General features: G+C 32.1%; 1 protein-coding gene across 1 annotated transcript in view; it reads left to right on the top strand.

Annotated features, from left to right (window-relative positions):
- LOC129228615 (gamma-tubulin complex component 2-like) overlaps window positions 1-15,548 on the top strand; it is a 105,742-nt gene extending 90,194 nt beyond the window's left edge. The window contains exons 21-26 of the mRNA XM_054863296.1: window positions 1,000-1,070; window positions 2,585-2,759; window positions 6,542-6,685; window positions 8,979-9,059; window positions 14,029-14,180; window positions 15,157-15,548. Coding sequence (XP_054719271.1) covers window positions 1,000-1,070; window positions 2,585-2,759; window positions 6,542-6,685; window positions 8,979-9,059; window positions 14,029-14,180; window positions 15,157-15,226 — 693 coding nt within the window. The 3' untranslated portion in view covers window positions 15,227-15,548. The remainder of the gene's footprint in view (window positions 1-999; window positions 1,071-2,584; window positions 2,760-6,541; window positions 6,686-8,978; window positions 9,060-14,028; window positions 14,181-15,156) is intronic.
- The last annotated feature ends 1,692 nt before the right edge of the window (window positions 15,549-17,240 follow it).

The following is a 17,240-nucleotide window of genomic DNA, read 5'->3' as shown; positions in this document are numbered from 1 at the left end:
CTCCACCCTCTTTGCTTTATTTGTCGCCAAAGGTCTAAGGATTTTGCAAAATGAGAGGAAACAATGTAGTGCCATCTATTAGCAGCATTTTCAACTTTTTCTTTTAAAACTTAGAACTTCTTTTTTAAACTTGAAAAAAAAAAGACACTATCCGCCGCACCAGTTATATGCGCCGCACCGGCAATTGTTTTACGTTTTTTCTTGTGTGCGCCGCGGCGCTTATTCCCGAAAATAGGGTAGTTAAAAGACTTTCCCATGTGTTTGCATTTCAGCTGAACATTTAATTAGAATTTTAACCAATTGTTTGGTATTCATTATTAGGCAAAAAAGGGTATTCTGAGCATCTCTATACAGAATGAGTGAAAGGTTTTGTGAAACAACATTGAATTAGTAACATATCACTTTTTTACTGCTCCATAAGGCACACTTCCAAAATTTTTCTAAATGTTAATATCACTTTTGTAAACATTTTGTTAGATATCAATTAAAAGTATTTTACTGACTTTTAGCTTCTGTATAATGGAAGTCGCAGTTTTCATCATCATTATTATAGTTTTCGTTTACTTAAATGGAATTTTAATAATTTAGCATGAAAAGTATTTTTATGAATATTATAGTATTTTATTTTTGGTTTTTCTTCATGTTTTAAAAGCAGATTTACAGTTCTAAAGTAGAAAATGTTTGTTTTCCACTTTAAAAATAAGAAATCATGAAGATATATTAAAAGAACATTTTCATAAGGCATTTGTGCTTTTTTTTCTCCATTATTTATGCATAGATTTTAACTTTCCTCCTTCTTTTGTGTATTTACATATGCTTTGAGTTGTCCACATTTGTAACCAAAAAAAAAACTTTTTTAAAAGCTCATTTTTCATTTTGGGCTGTATATTTTCAACGTTTTATATTCTCAACATAGTATATGTTACCATAGTTCCAGTCTCTCTTGTAATGTACCTCTTGTATTAATGTAAAATAGTTCTAATATTTTATATTTTACAGGCATTAACTTGTTATCAAATGCTTTTTCGGCATTTATTTTATTGCAAGCATATAGAAAGGCTTTTAGGACAGTAAGTATTATTTCTCTGTTACACTGCTTTATGTTACTGCATTTAATTTGAAAAAAAGTTCTTAAAACTGGTTATTCATAAAAATTTAATTTTTTAATGCAATTTTCAATTCGTTTTTAAAAAGTTTGTTAAATTTTAAAGCATGTCCTTATCCTTTTCAACTTTCTTTATCTTCACATCACTATGATGCAAAAATAAGAATTGATTAGTTCCAGTTGAGGGAAATGTTTTTACAAATAGCTGAGATAATAGCTACTGTTGAACCATGAGATTTTTTGCCCCCCCCCCCCGGTCCCCTCATAATTAATAGTTATCAATTACCTTATTAAAAATCATTGATAACTTTTCACTAAAAGAAAAGAAGTAAAATAACCTGCATAATTAATTATAATAATAACAAAAAGAGGCCTAAAAGTTGTTAGAAGTTGTTTGTTGTTTGCAAATTTTATCATTTAATCATCTTTTGTTGCACGATTGTACTTTTCACTTAGATTACCTACTTAAATACATAACATTAAAGTAACAATATTTGAAATAAAAAATGGAAATCACAACTTCTTGTTCCCAATTTTTCTTGTACATATTTTTAAGTAGTTTTAAATGTTACTTTGATTTTATTTGAGACTAGTGATATCCGCACGGCTTTGCCCGAAATAGGTTCGCCTGTACATTTACAAAAAATGTATGGTGAATTCTCTCGCCAGTTGGCTTGTACCCATCTTACGATTCCACGTTATGATAATTTCGTATCTCGCCAATTGGCTTGTGCCCATGTTACGGTTCCACATTATGATAATTTCGTAATTTACTCGTCCATCTTATGATATTTGTTTTTCTTAAAATTGGAATAGAAAAAGAACCACATTGAATTTTCAAAAATCGCTTCGAGGTGCACACCCCCATGCTACATACTAACTTTGTGCCAAATTTCATGAAAATCGGCTGAACGGTTTAGGCGCTATGCACGTCACAGACATCCTACAGACATCATCCAGACATCCTCCGGACAGAGAGACTTTCAGCTTTATTATTAGTAAAGATAGAATTATTCACAATTCATTTTACATCTAATTGGATATTTATTTCCAAAATTTTTGAACATTGTACTAAGTTATTAATAATGTTATTGAAATGAATATTAATTGTTGCATAAAATAATCAAAGCTAAAAATCAAGTAATGTTTCCCAAGCAGATGAAAGTATGAAAGATAGAAAATAAATAAAATGCGGTTTCGTAAATTATTTTAAAGAACATATAAAAAGATAATTGGTTTGTTAAAAGTAATGAAAAATATTTGCAAAAATATGTAACTACATTTTATGAATGTGTGGGTGTGACATTCAACTTATAACATCTTATGCATGATTTGATAGTTTATTGGTAGTCCTTACTGAATTTTTGCAATTCTTAGATTTATTTTATGAGAATAAATGCAAAGCCAGTTGTAGTTTAGCAAATTTTTCATGTATGATACACACTTACTGCTAAATTGTAACTTATTTTTAATTTTTAGGGTTTGGACTTTAAATAAGAGGGCAAAATCTTTGCCTTCGTCTGAAAGTTGTTTCTATACCTCAGCTTTCGCTCTTCGTCAACGCATGCTTAATTTTATTCAAAATCTTGACTATTATTTGACATTAGAAGTAATTGAACCTCATTGGATTGATTTTTTCAAACGTATATCACAAGTAAGAAGTTATTTAATTTTCTGAATGCTATAAATTTTACTTGTTCAATAGGTCTACTGATCAGTATAATTATACTTCTATGTTACTTTTCCATTATCACCTATTAAAATAATTTTAAGAGAAACTGCTAGCTAAAAAATGATGCCTTCCTCAAACTAATAAGGATAAATAAAATTCTCGAATGTTCCTTGCCGGTTTCTATTTATCGAAGTTTGAAGATTTATGAATATGTTTATGTATATATGAATGTGATACTCACATATATGTCAGATTTCCACTTTGTAGAAAAATGGCTCCCTGTGTAAATCAAAATTTGTATATTTACACCATAAATTTCAATTCATTAAAAATTTCCTGGATTTTCAGCATAATTTTTCTATGCAGACATTTTGTTTATAAGTGGGGTAGACACCAGCAATGAACATTTAGTTGTCCAAGAACGCAGGATTTAGTTGTCCAAAAATATAAGAAGACTAGAAGACCCGACTGACGTTGTTCTGTTCAAACTTTGTAAATTGAAAAGTTGAAAAATTTCACTAAACTATCAAGTGCTTCAACCGCTTTGTTGAAAAAAATAAGTAAATAGAAAATGTTTTAAGCTGCTTGGTGTCAGAAAGCTTATATTTATTACAACTTGATTTATCTAGTGCCCACTGAGCAGTTGTTTTATCAACTATTTTTTCTAGCGTACTTGAAAGATCTTCATAAATTGTATGGTTTGTTCCTTCAGCCATACTCAAAGGGAAAAAAAATTATCCTCAGATATTAAGTATAAAAAAACTAACTACCCATTTGAAAAAAACGGGAAATCCCACTGCAACGTCCCCCCATATGAAAAAGAATAAAACAATCGAATGGATATCGTTTTAAAAAATGATAAATCTAAAAAGAGTTCCTTAAATGAGCGAAAAATCATCCCCCCCCCCCCCTCCCGATATAAAATAAACACGTTCTTCAACTAAAATGACTAAACACTCTTTAAAAAAAACAAAAAAAAAAACAGTTGTTAAATTTAAAATATTTCACCAAATGAACAAAAAATACAATAAATTACATTAACAGCAGTAAACAAATAATCACGCAACTGTATTGTTATGGCCAATGTCGGCAAGCCACCACGTTCCTGTAATCCAGCCGATCAGTGAGCGAAGCGTACTCCGACCGATTAGCGGTCCCATCTTTTGAACGAAAACTTCATGTATTTGCCTAATTTGTTCTTTCAATCAAAGATAAAAATCTTCCACTGTACTGATCTTGTGTGTACAGAACTACCCTGTTGTGATTTATCTGGACGAAAATAAAATTTGTTTCGTCTTCAAATTCCACCATCTTTTTCTTTAATAATGTACTGATTAGTTTGATAATCCTTAAAGTATTCTTGACATTGGTGCCAACACTCAGATGGATTTGAACCGAGAAACAACTGTTGTTATGTATGGTACTATCCGATCATTTGGTTAGGAAAACCTGAAGCACCGATCTGATAACATGGTTTAACTACGACGAAAAATACGCGTTTTGCGTGAACCTAGTGAAAGAATCCCAATTTCTTCCTGTACTCCCCCGAAGGCTTCACTCTCTCTCTCTACGTTTTATCTGTTCTCATATCACAGTAGGAAATTTCATTACAAAAAGCAGAGCTGGCTTTCTTATTGTCCTTTGCCAACCATTTGTTGCTAACTTCAGCCATACTCAAAGTATAAAAAGCGTCCTCAGATAATAAGTGTAAAAAACTAACTACCCATCTGGAGCAAACGGGAAATCTCGCTGCAACATCCCCCATATGTAAAAGAATAAAACAATCAAAAGGTTATCGTTTGAGAAAATGATAAAGGTAAAAACAGTTCTCTGAATAAGCGAAAATCACTCATCCCCCCTCCCGATGTAAAATAAACATTCTTCAACTAAAATGACTAAAAACTCCTTAAAAACGAAAAACAATTCTTTGCAATTTGAAATATTTCGCCAAAGAAGCAAAAAATACAATAAATTACGTTAACAGTAACTTTAAAATGTAAACAAATGATCACACAACTCTATTGTTTATAGCCAAAGTCACCAAGCCACCACGTTACTGTAATCCAGCCGATCAGTGAGCGAAGCCTACTCCGACCGATCAGCTGCCCGATCTTTTGAGCAAAAACTTTTAAAACTTCATATATTGCCTAATTTTTTTCTTTCCTCCAAAGATAAAGATCTTCCACTGCACTGATCTTTTGTGTACAGAACTACCCTGTTGTAATTCATCTGGATGAAAGTTAAATTTGTTTCTTCTTTAAATTCCATCATCTTTTCCTTTAATAATGTACTGATTGGTTTGATAATCCTTAAAGCATTCTTGACATTGGTGCCAAAACTTAGATGGATTTTAAAACAAAATTTGCCAGGTACGGCACTTTCTGATCATTATAGGAAAACTTAAAGCACCGATTCGGCCACATGATTTAACTACAACGAAAGAAGACACGTATACCCGATTTCTTCCACTACTTTACTTTAAAATATATCACGGGACCTAAAATCGTTGCTTTTAAGAAATGAAGGCTTCACTCTCTCTTTCTCTCTCTCCACAGTTTATCTATTCTCAATTGACATATACCACAGTAGGAAATTTCATTACAAAAAGCAGAGCTGGCTTTCTTATTGTCCTTTGGCAACAGGTTAAATATTTATTTCAGTTCTCGCTCAACAATAGGTTAAAATAAATATTAACCATTTGGGGGATATAAACATCCAATATTTAAATTAATTAATTAATTAACAAAAACGTTTCCGATTAAATCCATCGCGTTTCGAAACCATGCTTGCCACAACTTAATTACGCACAAAAAATTTGATCAAAATCGCTCCAGCCGTTTAAAAGCCTTATGGTGACAAACATCCGCACAGAAGATTTTTATATATTAAGATAGGTATAAATAAATAACATAGATAAATAAATGTACTTTTTATATTTATTTGAACTATATCAGTTTTTGTGCAAAAACAGCACAAACACTTTTCTTTTAAGAGAGTCTAAACACAAACTATAAATCAGTGTATATGCTTCAGAAAAGCATTACTGATATTTAAATGATGCAATAGCGGAATGCGTCTACTGCTTTACCTACTTTTCTATTTATTTATATTGATAACTGTATCTACTTATATCTTTCTCTATTTGTATCTATCGGGAGGGGATCCTGATGGGGGCATGACCCCACCTCCCTTCGCCCCTTGAGTGAGCAAAGATAGCCTAAATCTGGGTTTTGGAGACTTCTGTTTCGAAAAATTTGCCCCTGCCCCCCCCCCCCCCTTTCTGCTCAAAAATGACACTCATGGCCTCCCCTTCCCAAACCAGAAGCTGGGTCCGCCCTTGGTATCTATTTATCTGCATGGGTGTAAAAGTAAATGAAAACCCCCACCCATGAAAAATTTCTCGCTGTGCCACTTGTTGCGATTTCTTACCACAAGGTTTTTGGGAAGCCTCTCTCAGATCTTTTAACTCTGGGAGTGAGCTTTTTTCATTGGCTATAGATGAACCAATAAAAAAGTTTATCCAAAGCAATTTTATTCTGAGTATGAGTTTTTTGTAGCTTGTGTTAATCTTTGGGTTATAGATAGATAATGTTGGCCTAGCTACGTGTATCTTTTTCTCATTGCAGCAATTTCTTTACAGAATAGCAATTTCATAAAATCTTGCATTTAATCATCCTTTATTTTACCCATATTACACTCATTTTTTGTTTCCTTTTGACTACCTTTTTACATGCGAAAATGAAAATTATTATCTGTAATTTTAGGTAACGAATGTAGATGAAGTACTGATTTGCCATAATGACTTTCTAGATAAATGTCTCAATGATTGTATGCTTACAAATCCAAAACTGCTACATATTCTTGGAACACTTATGAGACTTTGTGTAGAGTTTTCAGAATTTTTTGAAGTAAGTAAAGAGTATTATGTTGGTATATTTATTTATTCAGAAAATACTTTCGGTTTAACAATGCAATAAGAACCATTATTTATACTTCCAATTTGATTTCATATATAAATAACGAGCTGTTATTTATATATGTATTTTTATAGCACAACTCGGCTGGCTTGTGCTATAAAAATAAATAAAATGCTCTTAGCGCAAATGTAAATTTTGCTCCCCACTCTGACATAAAAAGAAAGATTTTTTTCCCTATTAGCACGCCCCCCCCCCCCCTTTCCCTCCCACTCTAAGGCATTTTTGCAGTTCTGACTTGTGACCCAAACAGGATGAAAAATACTGAAATTGCATGGCTGTGTAAACTATCACAACACTTTTAGTACATTGTACTAAACCTTAAAGCTCTCCCATGTATTTTTGTATCTATATCGCAGACTATTTTAATTGGATGCATGAAATTAATTAGAACACATTGAATTTAGCTTTCAATGCCCCTTCTTTTTTCCTGCATACAGTATTTTACTCTCACAAAAAATACTGAATTCAGTAAAAATACTGAAAAGCCACATATCTGGCTATTACTATTCACATAGCAGGATTGTGGATCGCTACAAAATAAAATGCAGTGACCTCTCACTTATACGCGACCGAAGGGAACAACGAAATTTTCGCACAAGTGAGATTTGCGCCTAAGTGAAAAACCCAAAAATAAGCTTAAATGCAATAAGTTAGCATCAGTTATGGTAATACTAATAGTACACTACTTATGCTAATGAATAAATAAGCACACAATTTCCGTTTATGCATTGTAATTTAATAGAAATGTAAAATTTGAAGTTGTACATTTTGTCATTTTTTATACTGTACAGTACATCGAAGTTAGGAGGTGAAAGGGTAGGGTGGCTTGGGAAGGTGATTCCACACTTCCCACCTAAACTTGGTCTCCCCCCGCGCTCAGCGTCGTCAATATCTGTACGTCCATCCTCAAACATGTTGCACCATTTCACGATAACTCGACGTGACATTGCATTTTCAATATACACTTCATGCTACTGCACACAAATTCCGGTGCAGTTGCTAAAAGATCCTTGATAGGTTATGTCAATGCTTACCGCTTGACCACGACTTTTAGTGACGTCGACTTTTTCGTATGTCAATCAACACTAATTCCACGCCCAACTGCACACTTGTGCGAAAAGAACGCGTTCTTGGAAGAATCTGAACAATGGAATAAAGGCATGTGAATGTATTCCAAGAGACAGAACATGAAGGGTGCAAATCCTCCGATAAGCAAAGCGTAAATAGGCGATTTAACCAAAACTTGAAAAAATTTTATCGTGCATAAGTGAAAGGTGCATTTTAGGTTTCGCGTATAAATGAACAAGAGTTTTCATTGTCCTCCTATATCGCTGGCCGGGCCCTTGAGAGAAACACTCATAAGTGAAAAACGCGTATAACTTAGGCTGCGTATAAGCTAGAGATCACTGTACTTTAAAGAAATTAAAATAAGAAAGAAAGAAAGAAATGAAGGATTTAAAAAGCGTAACCAATGGCTGCATAAAATAAAACGATTATAACTTGAATGGAGAAGAGATTTTTGAGCTTCACTTAATTCACTTGCTACTTTTTTTTAAATTGAGATAGAATGTTGAATCTTCGACCTTAGGTCGAATTAGATCTAGAGTGAAAAAAGTCATTCTTTCCAATGGTGTCAAAAAGAAAATTGTGGGATTTTTATTGGTAGTTTTGATGAAGAAAGTTGTGCCTGAAGTGCAGCAAAACTTTGAAAAATTCGAGTTTGTAGCTCGAATAACTCCCACCTTAATTAAGTTGGAGAATTGGAGCAAATTGCATAGAACGCAGAAAAATCTGATCATTCCAATGGTATATAATATTAATATGCGAGGGTAATATTTCACCCATATAATTTGGGACTTTATGTGAAAATTGGGCCTAAATTATATAAAAAAGAGCTAAAAATCGAAAAAATTTCCGAACTGGTCTGCAATCCTTTTCCGGGCTGAAAAAGTAAACTGTAAAAATATCAGCTAAATCGGCCAGGTAGTTCTCAAGTGTTGCACGTCCAAACACACAGACGCTTTATGGAGACCTCATTTTATACTAGGTAGAGATTACAGAGGTCTTGACTTCTTTTCTATGTGAAAATTGGTTTTTCTCTCTAAATTATTTTTCGTGCTTGACTGCAAATATTTTCGTACGCAATGCAGATGCTTCATGTCTGAGAAAACTCATATATGAAATTGATAGTAAGATGCATATTTTAATATTAATATCATTATAGACTGCTACAAGATCAGATGAGGCATATACATCAATAGGAGATAGCATGTTAATCTCTTTTGGTGAACAGACACTTCCAGAAGTAAGCATTTGTGTGATATTTCTTTCTGCTTTCAATAACTTCCAGAGAAGTTAATGCAGCTTATATTTGATCTCATTTATCTAGTAATTAATGTGAAATATTTATTATTTTTTTAGATTGAAGTGAATAAAGTTGCTCACTTATTCAAAACATATATATGAGCCACTATGAATATTGTCATGCTTTTTGTATTTTTGATTTATTTGAATGTTTAAAAAATTGAAATCGGAACATGTCAAATAAGAAATGTTTTAAATTGATTTTAAATAATATTTTCTTCAGTGCTATTACATGTTGAAAAGAAAAAACATTAGCATATGTCCATTTAGAATTTCATTTAATTTAAAAACATGTTTCCTTCTTCTATATTACAGTTTTGGAATGAAAACCAGAAAATGTTTTCTTTTTAAAATTCCATGTATCCTCTTTTCTATGTAACCCAACGATATGTAAGCTATCTTACATATTATGTGTATCTGGAGAAAAAATTGAGGTCATATGACACATGTTCTCTCGAAAATACATAATAAACTCCTCTCTCTCTCTCTTAAATAAAGATAAGTTTAGTTATTGAAGTGAAACATTTATCTGAGGGAGTTGAATTCTGATTTGCAAGCTTTTTGTGTGACGGAAGTGACGTAGTTGTTTTTTAATTGTTGCCAAACAATTAAAACTAATAGCAATAATAAAATTAATTTTAATGAATTAGACAAATTAATTTCAAAGCTGAAATTAAGAGGGCATTGTTATTCGAGTCAAGTTATCAGTTTAAAGTGTAACTCACATTGCTTAAGTTCAGCCTTGAAATTAATCTAATAACTTTTATCAACAAATTTAACTTTATAATTGCTAATATTTTTCATTATTTTTTGGCAACATTTAAAAAGTGGATTTCGAGCATTTTTTAGTTTTCTCATTGTTTATAATTTATTTTCTTCATTTAAAAAAATACACAATTTTGTTATGAATATGCCTAAGTCAGGGGCAGAGAGAACAAGAGCATGGCGTGAGAAAAAACGTGCGAGAAATGTAAAAGAAAAGATAAAAGTTTCACTTCTATTGTGTGTGTCTTTATCTACCATTGGGGGTGCTGAATTGGATGTTGCTCGGCTCCTGGTGCGGTTCAAAAAAAAAAAAAAAACAGCTGTCTCCATGGCCTATCCAACCAGTTAAACCATACATAGTGATAGGTACAGGGAACCCTGGAGTGTTATGTGTCTTTATGACACATAATTCTTTTAAGTACAGTAGACCCTCGTTTTATGCGGGGGTTACGTTCCTCGGAAATGGCGTGCAAATCGAAAGAATTAAGACTAAATATTAGTGTTAAAATAAGGGTTAGGTTCCATAGATAAAAAAATACTTCATTTTAGTGATAACTAATTGCATAATAAGTTTAGTGTGTACTTATATCGATTTCTATGCACAACATGCATAAAAAAACACAAATTAATTTAGTGTTTATGAAAAGGAGCTGGCTATGACAGCCTTTTAGCAGTCAAGGATTTTTCTCTGTAGTTCTTTGCAGGGCATTAACGCAACCATGATCACTTCCATGATATAATCTTCAATCATAGAATCTTCCTTTACAAACAAATCAGGAAAATAATTTTTATTGTCAAGAAATGGCTCAAAATTTTTTATGTGAACGTTATTGGTTCTGTGTCATCTATGTCGGTATCCTCGTTGCTTCTGTCCTCCCTTTATCACTCCTAAAAACTCTTCTTCCAGTGAGCTCTGAACTGTGTGAGTTTAAAAACTTTACTTCTTTAAAGTACTCTGGAACCAATCGCATAAAATGTCTCCAGTGGCCCAAGCTCGATTATTAGCACGCCAAAAAGCACATTATTACGTGTAAGCTGAAATCTTTAAGAGTTTGGATTTTGAAAGAGGGGAAAATTTTATCTGTTTGAGTTGCCGCATCCGCGTAAAACCGAAGCTCATCCGCATAAAATAAAGGTGTCAAATCTTAAACCGTGTAAAACGAGGGTCTGCTGTATATTTTAGAACCAAATGCCTCATAAATTTAATAAAGTGCATTTTCACTTAATATTTAAAATAAAAATTTAGTATCAAAGAAATTGAGGTGAAAAAGATATAGCAATTTTTTAAATATTAGATTTGAATGATTTTTACTTTAAAATTTCAATAAAATATTTATGCACAATGTAATTCTTGTTATTCTGGTAAGAAAAATCTAATTAATGAAGAATAACTTTATAAAAAAATTAAGTTAAAACAAAGCAAACATTTAGTCTTAAAATTAAAGTACTTAACAACTACAGAAAGAACCAAATGCTACTAAATGAACAAAAAAAAAAAAAAAAAAACTTACCTTTCTAATTTGAGTTTCTAATTTCTAACAAAAATTTTAAATTAATCACAATTGCTACGATTGCTTCTGGTTCGATCATTTTATTGAAGTGGACTAATGTAGTACTAAATTGCCTGCATTAATATCAAACCCATTTTTTTTTTTTTTTTTTGTTTCTTGTTCAACTTGAAATATTGGTATTTTTGGCTAAATAAACAAAATTTTCAGTCTACTTTTTCTTTCTTTATTTTTGCAAAGGAACCCTAAATTATCTGGCATGTCTGAAAGTTTGGATTTTCCAAATGCCGGCCTTTTTTATGGAAATGATCACTATTATGATCCTTACTGTTTTTGTAAATTTCATTCCTCCAACATGAATAGCACTCCTCTAAAAAAAAAGTGTTAGGCAGTATTTTCACTACTTGAACAAAAAAAAACTTCAGCTGTATCTATGGTCTCTAGCAGTGGTTGGAAGTAGCGCGCTACAAGTAGCGACGCTACTGTAGTAGCTACATTTTTTAGTAGTTTGTAGTGTAGCGCACTACTTTTAAAAAAAAGTAGAGTAGCGAGTAGTTCGCTACAAAAAAAAGTAGTTTGTAGTGATTTCTGAAAACTACTTTTGAATAAAGTTTCAAAAAAAAAAAAAAAAACGCGTTTTCAAACGAATCTGACTGGTGCAAGTCTTAAGCGAGTAAAACTTGCACCAATCAGATTCGTAAGACTGAAAAATACAAGCTGACCTCTGATATATTATTTTGACGCCACACGTTCTATCTGTTTGACGCCATTAGTTTGTTTGGCATAGAAACTTACACATTTCCCAATATTCGCCTTGAATAGAGCATGGCTTAGAAAGAAAAAAACGAAGTTTTTCCCTTTCATGCAAACTTTGCCCCTTAAGCAAAATGCTTCCTGTATCAATTCCATTTGCACATACAGTCGGATCTCAACTTACGCGAGGGATGCCTTTCAAACTTTAGATAAACAGCCAGCTTTCTGAAATTATGTTTCATCAACTTCATATTTAGAACGAAAATAATGCAGAGCCGCGATTTGTACGTTAACAATCTGATGTTTCGACTAGTACGGTGCGAGGAATTTTGGCTTTCAGTGATGCTAAAAGGAAATTCCATTCACGAAACTAATATTTAGTACCCAAGAAAGAAGGTGATATAAGCCCTGCGCTTCCGCTCCGAAAATTTTCGTGTTGCGAGTGAGGAATTCGCGTGAGCTGCAAAATTCATTTCTCGAGTAAAACTCGCTATATAGACATTTCGCGTTTGTCGAATTGCGTTGTAGCCCGAGACCAATGTTGTTAAAAATTGCACATTGAAGTGAATAAGCATTTTTACTTTCTTCTATATCTAATATAAAGAAGAAAGTATTGGATTCGTGCAAATTTTCGAATTTCGAATTTTGACGGATTCGAACATTTTGAGGTGTGCTGAGTCCATTTCGACTATTTTTGGAAAATGTCTGTCTGTCTGTGTGTGTGTGTGTATGTATGTGTGTGTGTATGTGTGTGTGTGTGTCACGTCTGTGTGTGACCAGTTTTTTGTGGCCGCTCTACAGCAAAAACTACCGCATGAAATCGAACGAAATTTGGTACACATATGTGCCCCTATGTAAACTTGTGCCCATTGGTTTTTGGCGCGAATTCCTCCAAGGGGGGTGGAGCAATGGGACGTTTTTTGAGTTACGCGTGCTTGCTATTCCTCAGGAAGTAACTGGCGGAATCAAACAAAATTTGGTCCATATGTTGCCATTAACGGGAACAGGTGCTGATTCAATTTTGGTGTCAATAACTCAAACGGGGGTTGAGCTATAGAACGTTTTTTGTCGTCAATTGTGACTGCTGTATCTCAAGAAATAATGAACAGAATGAAAGAAAAATTTATCGGCAAGTAGCCCTTAGTGGGTATAAGAGCTGATTTTATTTCGCTGTCAAAAGCTGAAAAGGGGGTGGCGCAATCGAATGTTCTTTTTTTTTCATTGTGAGTGCCATATCTCAAGAAGTAATGCTACGTTCTGGATGAAATTTGGAACAAATGTGAATCTTTGTAAATAGGCGTTGTTTCAATTTTGGCGCCAATCGCTCCATGGGGGGCTGATTTTTTTTTTTGTGTAAATAAAAATAGCTTTATAAATGCAACAATAGTAGTTGTAGTTAACTACATTTGTGCTGAAGTAGTTGTAGTTCGCTACAAAAAAAATGTAGTTTTTCCAACCACTGGTCTCTAGCAATGTCTTCGAAAAAAAAGAAAGAAAATCAAGATGGAGGATATTGCCAAAAAAGCATATGATGTTTTATATCTGTCAGTAAATTATTTCAAGTGTTTACTCTTGAGATCTTAATAGTGTAGATGCTCTCTATTTGTTTAGCTGGTGTATTTTATATTCCTATAAAATTATATTAAATTTAACTTTTTTTGTTGCTGCTTTTCTTAGAAATAAGCTAGCTTGACCTATTAGATAACAGGAAATATATTTATAACTTTTCAATCAAGGGCAAAATGATTTATTTATTTTTTTAGTGTTAATGTTTAGCTGTTGCTGTATAAGTGATTCAAAAAACTTTTGTGTCTAATCTTTCTTCGAACATTTTTCTTCCGTTGTATGCTAAAAGTTTTAATTACTTCCCCTTTTTTTCTTCAGATGTCTAGTTTTCCAGCTAGTTTGGAAAATTTTCGCCAACAAGTTGAAAATTTTGGAGAAAGTTTTGACAAAGCAATTGTTTGCATGCTGAAAATTTTGCATGATGTTAATCAAACAAAGCATACTTCAAAAATTATCAACATGCTTTACAGGTGTGTGGTTTTTTTTTTTTTTTGGCTAACATTTCAGTTCATTTAATTATTTATATAATGTGTAAGTTATATGAATTTTATTAAAAATTTCTTATAGATATTTTTTATTTTAATTTTCTTACATTACACTTTAACTCTCGCTTTTATGAAAACCTTTACTGTACATAAAATATTTTATGTTAATTATCAAATTATTAGTTTATCTTGTAAATTTAGATATAATTTTGTAGATAATTTCAAAGGATACGCACACCTAATACAACACCGCCACAAGTCAAAAATTGTCAATTATGAGTTATATACATGTCCTGGTGCATTTTTATTAGTTCTATTAAAATGCAAGACAGACACAAACAAAAACAAAAAAAAAATTTAACCTTATTTTTGAGATGTGTCAGTGTGTTACTATAAAAATTTAAGCTAAGACACATTACATTTAAATTGATTTTTCTCGAAAAGTAGTTTTTGCAGATGTGGCAGTGTTGTACTAGGTGTGCGATATATAGGATTTTAATTTTAAAAATACAGTTGGCTCTCTATTTAACGACTTTCAAGGGACCACAAAAAATCATCCTTAAGCTGAATGCGTCCTTAAATAGAATGCTTCTAAAACTACAGTGGAGTATCCGGGACCATGGAGAGTTGTCTTTACATAAAGAAAGTCGTTAAATAGAGCGTCGTTAAACAGAGAGCAAACTGTATAGAATTTAAATCCATTAGTATGAAATCCATTAAGTATTAAAATAAATAAAAAGATGTTCTTTCAAATATTCAGCTTTTCTAATAAGCCTTTTTAAAAATTTAAATAGTAACTTATATGCACTTTTTGATACCATAAAATAAAATTTACTCTTCTCTGAGAATATATTCAAAAAATTTTAACTTAATAAGATTGGAAAGTCTTTTTGTTGTTTTATTGCATTACACTTTTTCAGCACATAAAGTAGCTAAAATTATTTCCATTTACTCTTTACAGATTAGATCTAAGTCCCTTCTATGATGAACTAAGTATGAAGTTTGAAAATCAGAGTACTGTGTCTGAGTGAAACACTCACTTTTGTAAGCTTCATTTGATTGGTGATGCCATAAACTTGTTACAACACACTGCACTCTTCAATATAAGTTTGTAATATAGTGTAAAAAAAATCCAAAGTGAAACTTAAAACAAGCTGTTGAATGGCCATATTGTTAATGCTCTACCCATTTTTGACTCACTTAGTCTTCCCCAAATCTGTCATGCTGTTTGTTGTTTGAAGTAGATTCATTAGTGTGCCAAACATGGAAATTATGTATCTGTTTGTGTACGAAATATTTATTTTGATGATTTTTGTTTAATAGTTTCTTGTAAATAAATCACTAGTGAAATTATTCAGCTTTATATCTCCTTATTTTTAATTAAATTACTTTGTGCAAGATTAAACTAAGTGCATTTCATTAATTGTCTTGTGATTAAAAGGTTTGATGTTGGAATAATTGAATCCTTAAAATCAGACCCCCTCCCCCCACACATATATCCTTATTTTTCTTTGAAAAAAAAATGAATTTAGTCTTATTTTCATATTTAATGTTGAGTATCTTCACGTAAGCAGTTCTTTAAATGCATTATAATGCTGGTTACACTTGAAATCCTTGATTTTCAATGAAAGTTTTAACAGTAATAAAAATTAACTTGTAATTTAATATTATTAGAAAATATTACAAGTTTTTTTTTTTTTTTTTTTTTTTTTTTTTTTTTTTGCAGCATTGGAAAAAAAAAATTACCTCAACATTTTCATACATATTATGCTTTACACTCTCAAACTTTTCTAGACCAACATTCACCTTAACTGGCAAAAGTTTACAAATAAGCATTTTTAAACTTGATCATAGCAATTTTTAGAGTGCCAAATATTATTAACATCCAACTTGTACCAACTAAACTTTTTAATTTTCTCCTAACGCGAAACATTTTCCTCCCAAAAATGAAACATTCTTGCTGACACTTTCATGTGCAAAAATTTATTTTGTAATTTTGGGAATCAAAAGTGCTAAATTCCTCTCTCTCTATGCAGATTTATTCTCTCTAGTTCCACAAAAAATGTTGTAGTTTTGAAATTACAAAAAAATAATGAAATAAAAATTTGTTTTTTAAGTAGGTTTTATATTTCTATATGCAATGAAACCTTGCAATTCTGACACTTGGAAGATGAGACTTTCAAAGACCAGAACTTACCACATGTTTTAATTTTCAGTGACTTCAGATTTCATATCATGTTTTAATTGTAAGCTACAGTTACCAGAACACTCAAAACTGCTCTAACAGGGTCAACTTTATCTTTTCAAATGACATTATTTTTGTAATAAAATGAAATATTACAAAATTTATTTATTGTAGGAATTTGAAAGTGGTTTAGAGGGAGTTATGCTATTGAGAACTATTGTTGGGGCAAACCTAACCTGGCAGCATCGTAATTAGGTTCTGCTTAGCCTTCACAATGCTGCCAGGTTAGGTTTGCCTCAACTTTTGAACAAGAGTATAAAATAAGAGTTTCAGGAAAAGAGATACATCATGGCTATTTAACTATAATTGAGTTGTATTGCTCAGATGAGCGACAATTAGGTAGGCTCTCCTAAACCTTAACAAGCAAGGTCATTTCAAGAATATATAGCCCTCAATTTTATAGCAATAGGATTGAAGCAATTTTGAATCTTCAAATGAGAAAGTTGCCTTTTTCAGAATTAGGCAAGTGATTGCGCAGGCAGTGATTTCAGTTGAACTCTTTTAGAAACTACGCAAATACAAAAGTGACGACCAGCAACTCTGGGATCAACTAGATTGATGCTAGTCAATTTATTAGTCCCAAAAAAGAGGATCAATGGCACTCTAAAGACTATGCCCTTGTTTGTTACACCCTCTTCGGGTAAGCTGTTATCAAGTGCACACAACCCTTCTAAAGTAATAAGTTTTCTTAATGTCCAAATTAACCTGAGATTTGAATAGCTTAAAGCAGTGACCCCTCGTCCAGATTTCCATGCCAAAATTTAACCCATTAAAATCTTTCATATTGATGAATTTAAATT

Source organism: Uloborus diversus, chromosome 8 (genome assembly GCF_026930045.1).
Source record: "Uloborus diversus isolate 005 chromosome 8, Udiv.v.3.1, whole genome shotgun sequence".
NCBI lineage: Eukaryota > Metazoa > Arthropoda > Arachnida > Araneae > Uloboridae > Uloborus > Uloborus diversus.
The sequence above is the reverse complement of the archived record's forward strand: the minus strand, read 5'-3'. Positions and strand labels throughout refer to the sequence as shown.